General features: G+C 44.9%; 8 protein-coding genes across 8 annotated transcripts in view; 3 read left to right on the forward strand and 5 right to left on the reverse strand.

Annotated features, from left to right (window-relative positions):
* Positions 1-215, reverse strand: part of VTP01DRAFT_3945 (uncharacterized protein) — a gene marked incomplete at both ends in the record, with an annotated part of 3,014 nt that extends 2,799 nt beyond the window's left edge. The window contains one exon of the mRNA XM_069382572.1: positions 33-215. Within this exon, the coding sequence (XP_069235879.1) occupies positions 33-215 (183 nt within the window). The remainder of the gene's footprint in view (positions 1-32) is intronic.
* Positions 216-766: 551 nt separating this feature from the next.
* VTP01DRAFT_3946 (uncharacterized protein) lies at positions 767-2,755 on the reverse strand (the record flags this gene model as incomplete). Its single annotated transcript, XM_069382573.1, has 9 exons — positions 767-964; positions 1,014-1,159; positions 1,229-1,647; positions 1,697-1,788; positions 1,853-1,991; positions 2,046-2,229; positions 2,286-2,400; positions 2,458-2,511; positions 2,564-2,755. The coding sequence occupies 9 exons, from the start codon at positions 2,753-2,755 to the stop codon at positions 767-769; spliced, it is 1,539 nt and encodes a 512-aa protein (XP_069235880.1).
* Positions 2,756-3,225: 470 nt separating this feature from the next.
* On the forward strand, positions 3,226-4,320 carry VTP01DRAFT_3947 (uncharacterized protein; the record flags this gene model as incomplete). The annotated part of the gene is made up of 5 exons (XM_069382574.1): positions 3,226-3,343; positions 3,395-3,451; positions 3,506-3,660; positions 3,725-4,178; positions 4,247-4,320. 5 exons carry the CDS (start codon positions 3,226-3,228, stop codon positions 4,318-4,320), a joined length of 858 nt encoding a protein of 285 aa, XP_069235881.1.
* A 518-nt stretch (positions 4,321-4,838) lies between these two features.
* Positions 4,839-5,198, reverse strand: VTP01DRAFT_3948 (uncharacterized protein; the record flags this gene model as incomplete). Its single annotated transcript, XM_069382575.1, has 1 exon — positions 4,839-5,198. The coding sequence occupies one exon, from the start codon at positions 5,196-5,198 to the stop codon at positions 4,839-4,841; it is 360 nt and encodes a 119-aa protein (XP_069235882.1).
* An 88-nt stretch (positions 5,199-5,286) lies between these two features.
* On the reverse strand, positions 5,287-6,964 carry VTP01DRAFT_3949 (uncharacterized protein; the record flags this gene model as incomplete). The annotated part of the gene is made up of 2 exons (XM_069382576.1): positions 5,287-6,740; positions 6,802-6,964. 2 exons carry the CDS (start codon positions 6,962-6,964, stop codon positions 5,287-5,289), a joined length of 1,617 nt encoding a protein of 538 aa, XP_069235883.1.
* Positions 6,965-7,285: 321 nt separating this feature from the next.
* VTP01DRAFT_3950 (uncharacterized protein) lies at positions 7,286-9,102 on the reverse strand (the record flags this gene model as incomplete). The annotated part of the gene is made up of 10 exons (XM_069382578.1): positions 7,286-7,559; positions 7,624-7,668; positions 7,729-7,981; positions 8,052-8,236; positions 8,296-8,388; positions 8,448-8,510; positions 8,567-8,647; positions 8,709-8,901; positions 8,965-8,990; positions 9,047-9,102. The coding sequence occupies 10 exons, from the start codon at positions 9,100-9,102 to the stop codon at positions 7,286-7,288; spliced, it is 1,269 nt and encodes a 422-aa protein (XP_069235884.1).
* A 1,241-nt stretch (positions 9,103-10,343) lies between these two features.
* Positions 10,344-11,939, forward strand: VTP01DRAFT_3951 (uncharacterized protein; the record flags this gene model as incomplete). The annotated part of the gene is made up of 1 exon (XM_069382579.1): positions 10,344-11,939. The coding sequence occupies one exon, from the start codon at positions 10,344-10,346 to the stop codon at positions 11,937-11,939; it is 1,596 nt and encodes a 531-aa protein (XP_069235885.1).
* A 169-nt stretch (positions 11,940-12,108) lies between these two features.
* Positions 12,109-12,652, forward strand: VTP01DRAFT_3952 (uncharacterized protein; the record flags this gene model as incomplete). The annotated part of the gene is made up of 2 exons (XM_069382580.1): positions 12,109-12,246; positions 12,473-12,652. The coding sequence occupies 2 exons, from the start codon at positions 12,109-12,111 to the stop codon at positions 12,650-12,652; spliced, it is 318 nt and encodes a 105-aa protein (XP_069235886.1).
* Positions 12,653-12,979: the final 327 nt, after the last annotated feature.

Raw genomic sequence — 12,979 nt, forward strand, 5'->3', positions numbered from 1 at the left:
ACCATACAGTTCCTCAAGGGAAGAGACAGGACAGACACCACCACCTTGAAGAAGCCTGGACCTTGCTGATGACCATACAGTTCGTGGTAGACATCATAGATGCAACTGGGAATGATAACCAAACAAGCGTAAGATGCATATGCAGTGATCGGGGAAATTTTGCCTACAATGAGGAACCAATGTTCAGCAGACTGAAGTATAGTCGTAGATTTCATAGGGTAAGTATGCAAGCGATCCCTTTAGCTAAAAGCAAATATAAACTTACTTCCTGAGCTTTCAACGGTGAGAAACAGCATAAGCAAAGCGAGTTGCGTGGGATTGAAATCTTATATAGTCTGGAACTTCCCCAGACACCGCGAACCCAAATTCAACCACCATCCACCAGACTCTGTCTTTTTCCACAGAAACATTACGCGTTAGCCTTTACAATCTTCATAACGCTGCATGTATGAAATAGCGTCGTTACATACTAGGTCTATCTGCCTCAATCGCCGAGTATACAGCGCTCAAGAATATATACAGCAGTTAATCACATAACATGGATCGTATATGACCAAGAAGGTGCTCAGTCTTAGAAATAATAGCAGAAGCAACAATTTTTAATCGGAAATCTCAGTCAATACAGATGGCAAAGGGAGCATATAATGATTTGAGGACCCACCAATTTTCAAGAACTGCGAGGCATTGCTGCTCTCGTAATTTTCTCGAGTTTGAGACTCTTACTGTGAAATGTAAACTGATATTATATGTTTATGAATTATAAATTCTAAGGATGCTCTGGCGATGCATCGGGAGATGAGTCTTGGCTTTCGGCGCCATCATCTTTCAGTGCGCCAGCATGCGCATGCTCACTTATTTTCGTAATTCTTGGCTTGACGATATCCGTCAGCTTGATCTCACTTGCACCCGCACTTTGCTCGCTTCGTAACCTCTGCAAAATGCTGCAGGTGTCTAGTAGTCCGCGCTGAAGGTATGGTGAGTAAGATTTCGTGAAAAGAAATATTATTACTTACGGAAAGGTGGATCCAAAGGCTTACGAACTGTTTAAGCTGCTTCTCCTTGTACCTGAAATCCACCGGAACAGCTACTCTTTCTTCACACACCATCACGAATGTGTCTTTGGACGGACAGCTGATACTCCACAGGCGGACGGAAGTTTCTAAGCAGAAGGAAGTAGAGTTAAGTTGAATTCAGGCAATAATTATTAGTATGCTGTAACGAATCTTACGCGCGGGATGTACGAAGAAGAGTCTCAATTGCCGAAAAGTATTGAAGGTTCCTTTTGGGAACAAGACGGCAATTGCACGCAGCATGGCAAGCAGTCCAAACGTTGCTTTGTGCAGATCGAAACTTTTTTTTGTTTCGGTTGCCATAGAGTAAGCCTGCGAAGTTTCCAGCAAGACAACTTCGAGGTTCCCAATATCGGGTAATCTAATTACGCCGTCCGCCAAATACTTGGCATATTTCTTGCAATTCTTTCGCTGCATGGCTTCTAGCACTTCCTCGCCGGGGGAGAACATCGTGCAGATATTTGCAGTTTCTGACACTAGCTCTGCACATTTCTGAAGGCATGGCCATATGCAGTAGTAGTTGTATGTGACCTCTGAATGTAAGAGGTCCACAACATTGCTATATATGAATTTTACACTATACTATGGATTAGTCTCATGAACAGCCCAGGATTGTAATTACCTACATATGCTCAGATATATCCTTGAACATTTCTAGTTCGGGATTATCTTCTGGGTTCATTTTAGCCAGTGCTGAGCGCATACTTTTCAAACTTGGCTGGAAAAGCAATTTATATACCTCCACGAAGTAATACGGGAAGTAACATTAGATAGGGACGTACCGCTTTAAGAATCGTGTCCTCGTCTTGTGGCTGGAACTCAATGGCGTTCGTGTCGAATGTTTTGTATGGTGGCAATTTTGGGCTTTGCGGTCTTTGCTTGATTTTTCTACCGCACCAAATCACGCCATGTTGCTCAGGACTACTGGAAAAATGAACAACTAATTCTGGTAAAGCAAATTCTGTGCATAACAACCTATGTTTGTGGAAGCTTCCATCAGCTTGACCATCGGCCATGTATCTGGTCCATTCTGCCCAGATATCCTCTTCGCCTCCAACGCCACATTCTTCATTTCCGGACCTGGCGTCGTTATCCTTTTTCTGGCGTTTGGGGACCTCGCTCTCAACGCCTTCTGAAACTCTTTTCTTTTTACCATCGCCTGATAACCATGCTTTTAGAGAGCCATCATAACATAGCAGTAGTTAAGTTGCTTACCTGTATTGGCAATTACGGCAGGCATGGTCAACAGCACACCAGACTGTACGGATAAGGCTGCCTTTTGGTTGGCGATGCTATTCCAATAGATTTCCGCAGAAGGAGCCGTAGGAATCTATGGGATCGTATAAGTGAAATGGATAATCACACCAGACTGTACGGATAAGGCTGCCTTTTGGTTGGCGATGCTATTCCAATAGATTTCCGCAGAAGCAGCCGTAAAAATCTATGGGATCGTATAAGTGAAATGGATAATTCCTCCGCTTTCAGATAATTACCAGGTAACCGCTGTCATGGATACGCTTCGCCCACTTTCTGACTGCTTTCTTTTTGTTTGTGCAGAGTTTTTGAATGAGATCGCGTAATTCGCTCTCTGCTGTAGCTCTGTCCTCAAGTCCGAATGTATGATAGTAATGTGCAATGCAGAAGTCGTTGAGGCAATGACTTTTAATAAATGTAGCTTTCGACATGGTGCAGTGGCTGTATCCAAGTTACAAAAATGACGGAAATCACCCCTAGCAACCGAGTTTTCCTCTCAGAGGCGCCAGTTCATGCATTTGAAATTCCCAAGGGTTGCGCCCTGACTGGTTCTGCGCGCACTCATCCCATCTTCTTTCATGCAATGCAATAGCTGCGTTCGCTCCCAGAAAGCGATGTTCCAGTATCAAAATCAAGTCATCGAGTATCTGGCAGACGCTCGAGCATACAAGTATTAAATATTATGTCAATCAATCAGCAATATTGCGGATATATTATTACTATTCATATCTTAGTGTATTGGCGGTTTAGCTTTATATATTCTTTGAATTGGGTTTTTAGTCAGAAACCAGTCGACTGTGGAGACAGACATTTGATTTGGTAGGGCTGAGTGAGTGCTACGCTACCGGACTTGTATCCGAAATTTGTTCGTCCTCCACCAGGTGCACCTGTCAACATAATAATGACAACGAGATCACTAGCTCGATTCCTGTTTCCACGGACTTCCCGTACCTTCAGTACCTCGGTTGCCATACGCAACGAAGCACTTGATGACGCAAAGGCCGAAGCTGCTGCCAAACGTATGTTGTTCACACACTGACAGATCTTCAGTCACTCACGTTGGATCGTAGGTGCTGAAAGGACAATGAAACGATTCTGGAAGCAAGCGTGGGTCAAGGAAGATCAGGGTATGCATATATACCATCGCTATGCTGTAGAGTTTTTACTGAGAGTCACGGTAGACGGTTGCACTGTTATGCTCGACAAGCGCAACTTGAGAACACCCGGTGGTCGCCACATTGTTCGCTTCCCTGCATCGCAGCGACCCCTGGCATACTTGACTGCAGCAGAGTGGGAACAACAAACAGAAACATTGAAAGCGCACTCGCTGCCTTTGGTAAGCAATAGAAGCCGCTGTACCTGATGTATAAAAAGGACCAAGATCTTATACAAATATGCAGACTTCAATTATTGCAAGAGCATACGATGCCTTAGACCTGAAAACAGCAGAGGATGCCAGTGTGCGGGAGCAAGTGATCGACAAGCTCATGACATATTTCGATACCGATGCTACGTGCTACCACGAAGATTACCCGGAGACCTTGACGAAACTTCAGGATGCGCATTGGAAGCCGTTAATTGACTGGGCGAGTAAGACCTACAATGTCCAAATTAACACAACCAACGGCATCTTTGCTGTGCGCCAACCCAAGGAGACTAGAGATAAGCTTCGATCGATCGTGCAGGAAATGGATCCCATGCAGCTTGCAGCGCTTGAAAAAGCCGTTATGAGTTCAAAGAGTTTTTTGATCGGATTGGCGCTCGTCAAGGGTGCAGTGACCGTAGAACAAGCTGCGCAGGCCGCACATGTAGAAATGAACTCCCAAATCGATCGATGGGGCGAGGTCGAAGATAGTAAGTATACGCAATGAAGATTGTTTCAAATTTCTTGTAGCTCGGATATACTTATGCATGGTTCCCAGGTCACGATGTGGAACGTGAATACATTCGTCAGACTCTTGGATCCGTAGCCGCTGCAGTCATGGACAAGCATTAAATGTAAATTATCAATTAAAACTGTACAATACATTGCAGTGAAAATCTTAAAAATTGCCATTTCTGGAAGCATGCATTTGTTGCTCGAGGCTGCTGTTTATCATTATTACAAGTATATGGAGTCATACATAGCATAAAGTATTTATGTTTATATCAATGGAAAGAAATTACTCGTGGAAAGATTGTTGATTCTTTACTTTCTAAACCGGAATTGCTGTAGTTACTGTTCTTGGAAAAATGACTGTATATACAAATTGGAATAAGAAGCCAAGGCAGCCATTTTCCAAACACGATCTCAGGCCGATGACCAGTTTATACGCTTACGATAAAAATACTAGATCATATGTAGTTTACGAATGCAATATTTCCATTTTAGTTTCATTTTGAAAGTGCAGACGGATATATTCTCGTGTATTGATAATAGCAACAAATTGTGTAAATCATGGAAAGAAAATACAAGGCAAGGAAATACATAAATCATTTAGCAAACAATATTCTTTTTCAAATACAGGCGCAAATTTACACAGGAGTTCCTCTGCGACGTGAGCGTCTGAAAGCTATGCAGCTATCAATGTGTCTACCATCGCACTTTACAGCGATCACAGATGATCCACAGACGGTTGTGCATGCTTGGTACGTTTCTCGGTCGCATACTTCGACTTGCTCCGGATCCTTCCAGTCACTTGAAAAGCAGACAGGCAGGTTCTCCTGACACACACACGCCAAGTTGCTACCAGCAACGCCGTAATCTTTACACATTTCGTATCCGACACCAATGTGAGAGCTCTTTCTGCATAATTCAAGACCGTGCTCCGAAAGCTTTGCTGCCACAATGTTGTTGAGAAATATAAAGGAGTACAGAAAATAGAGCAGAAACATGGACAAGAAAGAAATGGAAAACAGGAAGTGAATGTGGGCATATTTTAGACACAATTGAAATTTACGTAAAAAAATTCCTATTTTTTGTTTATGCAGATATCGTTGCCTTGAGCGGTTCTTCTCCTCCCCCCACTTCCACATCCACTGATGATGATGATGGTTTTTTGGTACCTTGGCGTTTACTATCGTGCTGGTAACTTTGACGACTCGGACTGCTGCTTCTGCTCTTGCTACTGTACATTGGTAGTGGACCGTAGCCGCCTGCCCGTGCATCGCTTTCTTCATGTAACGGTCGGAACCCTCGGGCAGCTCGCGGTGTGGGTGTCGCAGGCTGCTGTGCATAGAATTCGCTCTTCAATTGTAATTCCTCTCTGATACGCTGCATTGCTTCTTCGTTGGCGCGATGCATCATCAGTGCAGCTGCCATACTCTTGTCGGCGTTGCCAGAGTCTTTGGACGGCGCTGCATTCTCTCCGGCATCGATGCTGTTGCTGTTGCTGCTACCGCCGCTGCTGCCGCTGCTGCTGCCACCGCCATTCCTCGTGATTCGGTCCACGTCCAATCGCTGCATACTGCGAATTCTGCCTTCCACTTGGACCCGTACCTCCAACGATTTGACTTTCTCCCGCAATGTTTTGTTACGCTTTTCCAGATACTTGATAAATTCAACAGCTTTGAAAAGGACTGTGCTTTTGCTATTGTTGATATTTTTGAGCGTCGGTATGATATCCGTCAATTCTTTGAAACCAGATCGAATGGTGCTTCGTCGTTTCTGCTCTGATGCAATGTGGTTTGCTCGTTTCTCTTCTTCTGTCAATAATTCTCGGTGAGGTTTGCGACGCATCGTCGTTGCTTTTTCGACCTTCTGGCTTTTCCGCGCTGGTGGTCGCGGTTGAGAAATATCTTCGCGGTCATATGGCCGTTTCTTGTGGTTACTGCTGTCGCTGTTGCTAGTGGTGGTGCCATGATGATTCAAGTATGCCGGCGTGACAGCATCGCTTTTCTGCAAATAAATTACACCGGAATTGTACGTAGATGACGGGATTGGAGTATTTGCGGATGAGGACGAGATCCATTGATCGGAAGAAGGGTATTGTGAAGGTGGGTAAGGTGTTTTGGGCGGCTGTGAGTAGCGAAGATCGCCGGTGTACGTATTGTTGAATCTCTGATGCATACGTTTTTGCTCATCGAGCGAGCGCAAAATCGAGTTTCGCCGTCGCTCTTCATCATCTTCATCCACGTTATATGCAGTCTGCATGGGCGGCGGCGGCTGACTCTCGTATAAGCTTGAAAACTGAGTAGGAAGTTGATCAAGAGACATATCCTGGTCCGTAATCAGAGTATCCAGAAATTGGGAAAAAGCTTTTTGATCATCTTCATTCAAGAGAGCGCTGCCCGTTGTTGGTACCGAGTTGGCCGGGATATCAAGATTTTGTAGGATAGACGGATCAAACAGTGTATTGTCAGGTACAGGCATCGGCGGTACGTCAAGCGGGACAGGTATCGCAAAGTTTGGGTCTAAACCAAAGCTAAACTGGAAATCTTTCGAGCAATTAGTTTGCTACGGCGTGCCAATGAGCAGCAATGACAAGCAGTCATTTACCTTCGAAAGGTACAGGTTCCTGCAGTGGCGCATCGCGGGTGTAACTGGAAGAGTTCTCAAGGTTGGAAAACGACCAGTCGGTAGCAGAGTACGAAGGCACAGGGTTTACGGTCGATGACGACGCAGCCGCTGCATCCCGGTGATGCTGCTGTGTAAAGTTCATTGAGACACCAACAGAGGGCGGGAAGACAAAAGCAAAAAGCGGGGAAAGGGAACGAGAAGCTTGCAGGCGGCTCCTCCACATCCATGTGCACACACTTTCAATGTTGCTCCGCCCCGTTTCATTTTCACGAGGAAATCGGTTTGCGCATCTTGTGCAACTTCGGATTTTCCGCATACACACACGCAAAGATCACATCTACCAAACACTACTATCAATTATTCTTGAGTTTCTATATGAATAAACTGAGGAATGACTACCAGAATTATGCAAAATTAACCTCGATTGTGGGTTAGTCTTAGCGAACATGTATACAAAGCTAATTTATTTGGCACGGCATTCTTCGGCCCAATTATCTGGTACAACGTCTTTAACAATCTTCTTAAATGCTTCCAAGGTACACAAAGTCTTGTCTCCGTTGACGTGGTGATCACCCTGGGCGGCACATCCTGGCAGCTCCAGAATCTTGTCATTATATCGCACTCGTACATAGTGTTCGGTCTTTTCACTTCCAAAGAGACTCGCCCAAAATGACTTGTTCTCGTTCTTCTTTTGCTTAAACAGCTCAAAGATGATTGCGCTTCCAAACGGCGGCCATCTACGAAGCACGCTGCCGTAAGTACCAATTTCCAGGAGTTCTACAATACGCAAATCCTGCTAACCTCTTGTCGTAAGCTCCCAAGATAATCAACATTGGTGCAACCGTTCTATCAATGATATTTTAGGACAGAATTCTCACGCACTCTCATTGATTCCAATTTTCTTACGTATCGTGGCCTGAGTAGATATACAGTTTTCGTTCGTTACCGCCAGTCTTGGAGTCAGTACCGTCAGCGCGCTCTACCATCCTGTTTCGGATATCGCCCGCAAGACTCCCCATTGTTAGTCGTCGCTGTTCGTGGTTTGTCATGGCTCCGTGGAACCATTCCAGCACGACGGTATCTTCCAGATCTCGGAGCACCTGATCATCGATATCGGCAGGCAGTTTGAAACCATGTGCTTCAGCGGCTACCAAAGTGTCTAAAAGGAGTGAAAGCAGTATGATTAATTGAATCCAATTCATCGCAGCTATTAAATTAATTGTACTTGCCTAAAATGCCGTTAGCGGACGGATGACTGTCCAAGGAAACACTGTCTACGTAATTCTTCAAGCGTTCGCTCAATGATGCAAATTTATCCTTGCAAAGTTCTGCAACTTCCTGGCGGGATTCCTTTGCTAACTGGCGCAAACGATAGCAGTTTGGATTGGGGAATAGATTTTCCACTCGATGATCTCTTCAGTTGATGCCTTCAGTGTGTGAATGTCGAATTTTGGCGTAGAGAGCAGACCTTACCTGGTTCTAATTTTGAGGGTAAAGTCGTCTCCACGTTTGCCTTGCGGATACAATCCACCAGCAATGAGTTGCTGAACGGACTCCATGGTACGTCTGAAAGTCATGTATAAATCAGTACTGCGTTGACGTGTATCATTTAGCTTCTTACGCACGTATAATCGGTGCTACGGATGTAAACAGTCTTGTCATCAAAGATTTCAGGCAAAAATTTCAATCTAGGGGGTTTGATCAATTTTTAGGATGATGTTTACATAAGCATGAGAGCACTGACCTATCAACATAAATTTCACGTAGGCGTGCACCTAGCGCAGCTAGACTTTTGCGACCCAAGGTAGTAAGCTGGCCATAGTAGCTATTCAATGTAAATATTCTGTAAATATATCATCAAATAAAGAAGCAGACATTAATATTACCAAGCGCCTGGCTCAAAAGTCACTTGTTTCTTGTTTGGAGCCTCTTCTCCATCGACGAGTCGCTGCAGCGGTACAAAGTCCATTGTTTGCTGCTGCGTTACGATGGTTGCAACCATTTGGGCGTTGGCATCGCACATATTCCATACAGCTGGGAAAAGCTTCTCCAGTCTTTTGCGGACGGGTGTTCGCTCGCCTAAAATATCCATTCAGTTCTCTCTCTGCTGCACGCGAGCTGGCAGCACGAGAAATATCGTACCATGGCGATGCACAATTTGCAACAGACTTTATTTGACTAGTTAGAAAACGTCGCAGAGTACAGAGGGTAGCTATATACTTGCGTGAGTTCGAGATCTTCTGGGTATGCTCCAGAATCTTTGGGTGGCAATGGCGCCATGGCAGAGTCGAAGAAAGACGGGGGAATTGCCGCCAAAAGCGCGGGGATCCAGACTTGGTTTTCATTTTCGTTGTTCTACTTTCGAGCACTATAATCAAGAATTTTGCTCACATTATCTCCTATGCAGAACGCAACGTTGACTTATAAGTGTCAATCAAAAGTTGCAATGTGAATTTTTATGCCATTTATAACAATGTCTCGTCGTAAGCAATGCGGCTCTGAAAACTTGCATAAGTGTCTGCATACCGCAACTTTTCGGTGTCGTTGCTGGAAGGCATGCTGCAACGACGCGTAAATGATGGTTGTACTTGTCTGAGGTCATAGGCCGAAGCCTATGTTGCTGCTATATTCATTGTCATTCTCCCAAAGGTCTCTTCACTTCAATATACGTTTAAACATCTTTTTTATGCTCCTCGTAGAGCAAAACAGGTACATGGTGGCCATTCTTCTTGGGTTCCTCCAGGCTGCTACGGGGATACCGCTTTATATTGCTTAGTCTATCTGTTGTACGAGTATGACCGCAGGTGAAGTCTGCGCTAGATGAAACAGTTCCAACAAGGTGATATTTTGCTGTGAGCCATATCAACGCGTTAATTTTCCTCTATAAAGTCTTATTTCATGCGGATAACTATATCATTTCCTTCAGTTTGCATGGTAACTTTTAACTGTCGGCGATTGGCTGATTGGAAAGGATGTAGATGCACAGCTTCAATAGCTGCATGTGCTTGCTAACTTTTGTGTAACATGAACCATTGTTCTGAGGCAATCGAGACAAGGCTGCAGAACGCCACATACAACATTTGGGCGCGTAGGAGATTGCGCCATTCGACAAGCCTTCTTTTTTGTCTATTTCAACAAAAGGCTCAAATATAAAGTATATTGTAAACAGGCCAAACAACTTGCCTTATTTATGTTGATGTTTGTTTTAAGTTGTATTTCCTGATTGAAAAGGTAGTTCAAAGGTTCCAGCAACCCTTTTTGGGGCATTGTGCAGTAGACAAGATTCTTTTTGTAGATACAAAAAAGCCCGTTTTCTTTTCAGACGTTTCGCACAAATCCCCCCTTCTCTTCTCCTTTCTCCTTCCAGTATCTCGAAAACCAACACGGTCCTTCACCTTACTTGTCACCAAAGTACCCTCCGATACTCCAGTGTTGCTATATCATCCGACAGCATCCCCATCTGTGTGCAGGGCATCTAGTTTAGTTTCTCGGAGTCAGTCAAAAGAGAGATCGCTTACCAGATGGAAACGGTAGACGAACTGTGCCAGGAACTAAATGGTATACTCGATATTCTCTGTTCGGCTGCTCAGCAAAAATTCTGTGTGGATCATCACATCGCCACCACGCCACAGCTGCAACGAATAAGGCAAACGGTGCAGCAGGCACAGCGGTTTGCTCCCATAGTCGGCCTCGTCGGTGGACCTAACAGCGATCGCTTACGACAAACATTTTACGACACCGTATACGAGTTCGAGGAACTCTTGGGTGCAGCTTGTCGGCAACGGCATATTCGCCCCTTAACTGATTCAGCAACGCAGCAGTTGCTAAGCGACTGGAATAAGGCAACCCAAATTTACGACGATAAAGTCAAAGAAAACGTCGCAGTCGCTCAACTCGTCGAGGATGTCACTTCTCTTCGGAAAGCCTGGAAGAAACTTGATCCTGTCGAGAGCATCGTGACATCTGTGCTTGCATCAGGAGAAGTTCTGGATGGAATGTACGTCGTTACGGTTGATCGTCAGAACTATGCTCAGTTAGGACTCGGCCTCAAATCCCTTCATTCACGACAGATCGTGTTTGAATGCAGCAAGTTTAACCATAGTCGTCAAATAGACGCCGTTACCCAGATTTGCCAGCGCTTTGCCGCATTATTCATGCAGAATGCTCACCACAATTTATCACAAATCGAGGCGCAGGCGCGGTTAGCACGAGCAACGGGTTTAGCTCGTAGGTTGGAACGGGTGCAAGAGCAGCTGTTTGCGGCAAAAACAGACGGAAGTCTAAGCGATAATGAGATTGTTCCTCGAATCGACAGCGAGAGCAGCGGAGACGACGGCGACCATGAAGAGCAGCAACAAGTGATTGATAGCAGGGCCATGTACAGGCTCGAAGCTCACCAGGCAACAAGTAACTCAGTACCTCCTCCTCGCTTTATAAGCTACCCAACGGACAATGCAAACACGTCAATCCCTATCATCGACCTACCATTTCCGAGCTTCACGCCAGCACCATGGCAATGGACCGACCTTTTAAAGCCTCGATGGCCGTTTCAGCCACTGTTATTTGGACTTATTAAAAAGCGTCGCACTCTGAGCAAGTCCAAAAGGAATTTCGTGACGCTGCAAAGCCAGCAGGGACCAGTCAATAGGTCAGCTGATCTTGCAAGATATAACGATTTGGAAGTTGCGAACCAGCAAGTCGAGCCAGCTTTGTCTACTTTTACTGAGTGCGGGTCAGCTCAATTCCAGAATGCACCGTTCACAACCGTCTCCGTAATGCAACTGTGTATGCATCTTTGCCGCGTAGGCTATCAATTCTACGAGAACGTCGCTAACAATGCTCGGCTACGCTATCGCCAGGATAGCCAAATCCTGCAGGGGATCGGACAGGACCTCGTGCACATTCATGCGTGTCTGCAGCTTGAACAATTGAGATCCATGGGTGAGCGCGCATTAGCTGTCTTGCAGCAGTTGGCCGCCATCCAACCCCCGCAGCAACTGCTGGCGTCAAGAACTGCACAGCAATCTTCAGTAGTTGAGCAACAATCTCCTGAAGAAAAAGACACCGTGCCCACTTTATTACAGTCTACATCATCCGCAGCTCCATCCTCATTATAATATCACTACACTATCTTTTGCATATCTACCTCTTTTCCTCTTTCTTTTCATGTACAACTTAGAAACATTTGATACCCTTTATTTCAATTTACATAAATGATTTGTTCGCGTATATTTCAAAAAGTATCAACTTGTATCATCTTTCTACCGTCTGCTGGAGAATACAGCGATGAGCGCCTTCGTACCTGTATACACGACGTTCCATTCAGGAGAAGACGTGCGCTCACTTCTAAGGAGCAGACTGTACGTCATTTTGGTTTTGGCGCCTTTGTGCTTCACAGGAGGACGCTCTGATCAAATCATGCAGGTACGCATACGACATGACTACCAATTTGCATAGCAGCACTGGGAACAAATTTAACGTGTAATCCCTTTCCCATGTGGCTATTTACAGTTAGTATTGAATATCTACATACGTCACATTCATTCTTGGAGATCAGTGCTGCGTTTGTATCGTAGCTATAATTGGCCTGTATCGGCATGCTGCAGCCTAGGGGAACATGGTCGATCGATGTACATGAAAACAGTAACAGGATCAGTCCAAGTTTTCTGCTATGGCACATCCTCTGGATAGATACCTATGGCTTATCGATGTAGCGACAGCGTCCAATCTCGCAGCTCTTGCCAAACGCTATGTAGCACAGCTTCAGCAAAAACATTTTAGAGCTGCACCGATGGGTTCGCAGATAGCGGTACATCAATGTTGTGAATAAAATATTTTAAACTGACAAACATCCATTTTTTTTCAAAACGTGTCTTTCTCTTCCAGAACCACGGTATTATTTAACTTGTGTGGAGTGCATGAGATTAGATCTACTGTTGCCACTGATGATAATTATTGATTCTCACGTCACAGCGAGCGTTCAATTGCTCCTCTCTTGGTACTTGGACTACATGTCCGCAATATACAGTGGTATGCGTTAAAGAAAAGCTTTAATATCATATGAGAGGTAGAGATTAAACCTCCAATGTAACAACCAAGCAAGGTGTGATCATTCTTCCGCTTTACTGCATTTCCAGATTTGGAACGTCGTTGCATT

Source organism: Rhizomucor pusillus, assembly GCF_041956525.1.
Source record: "Rhizomucor pusillus strain CBS 183.67 unplaced genomic scaffold VTP01scaffold_19, whole genome shotgun sequence".
Classification (NCBI taxonomy): Eukaryota; Fungi; Mucoromycota; class Mucoromycetes; order Mucorales; family Lichtheimiaceae; genus Rhizomucor; species Rhizomucor pusillus.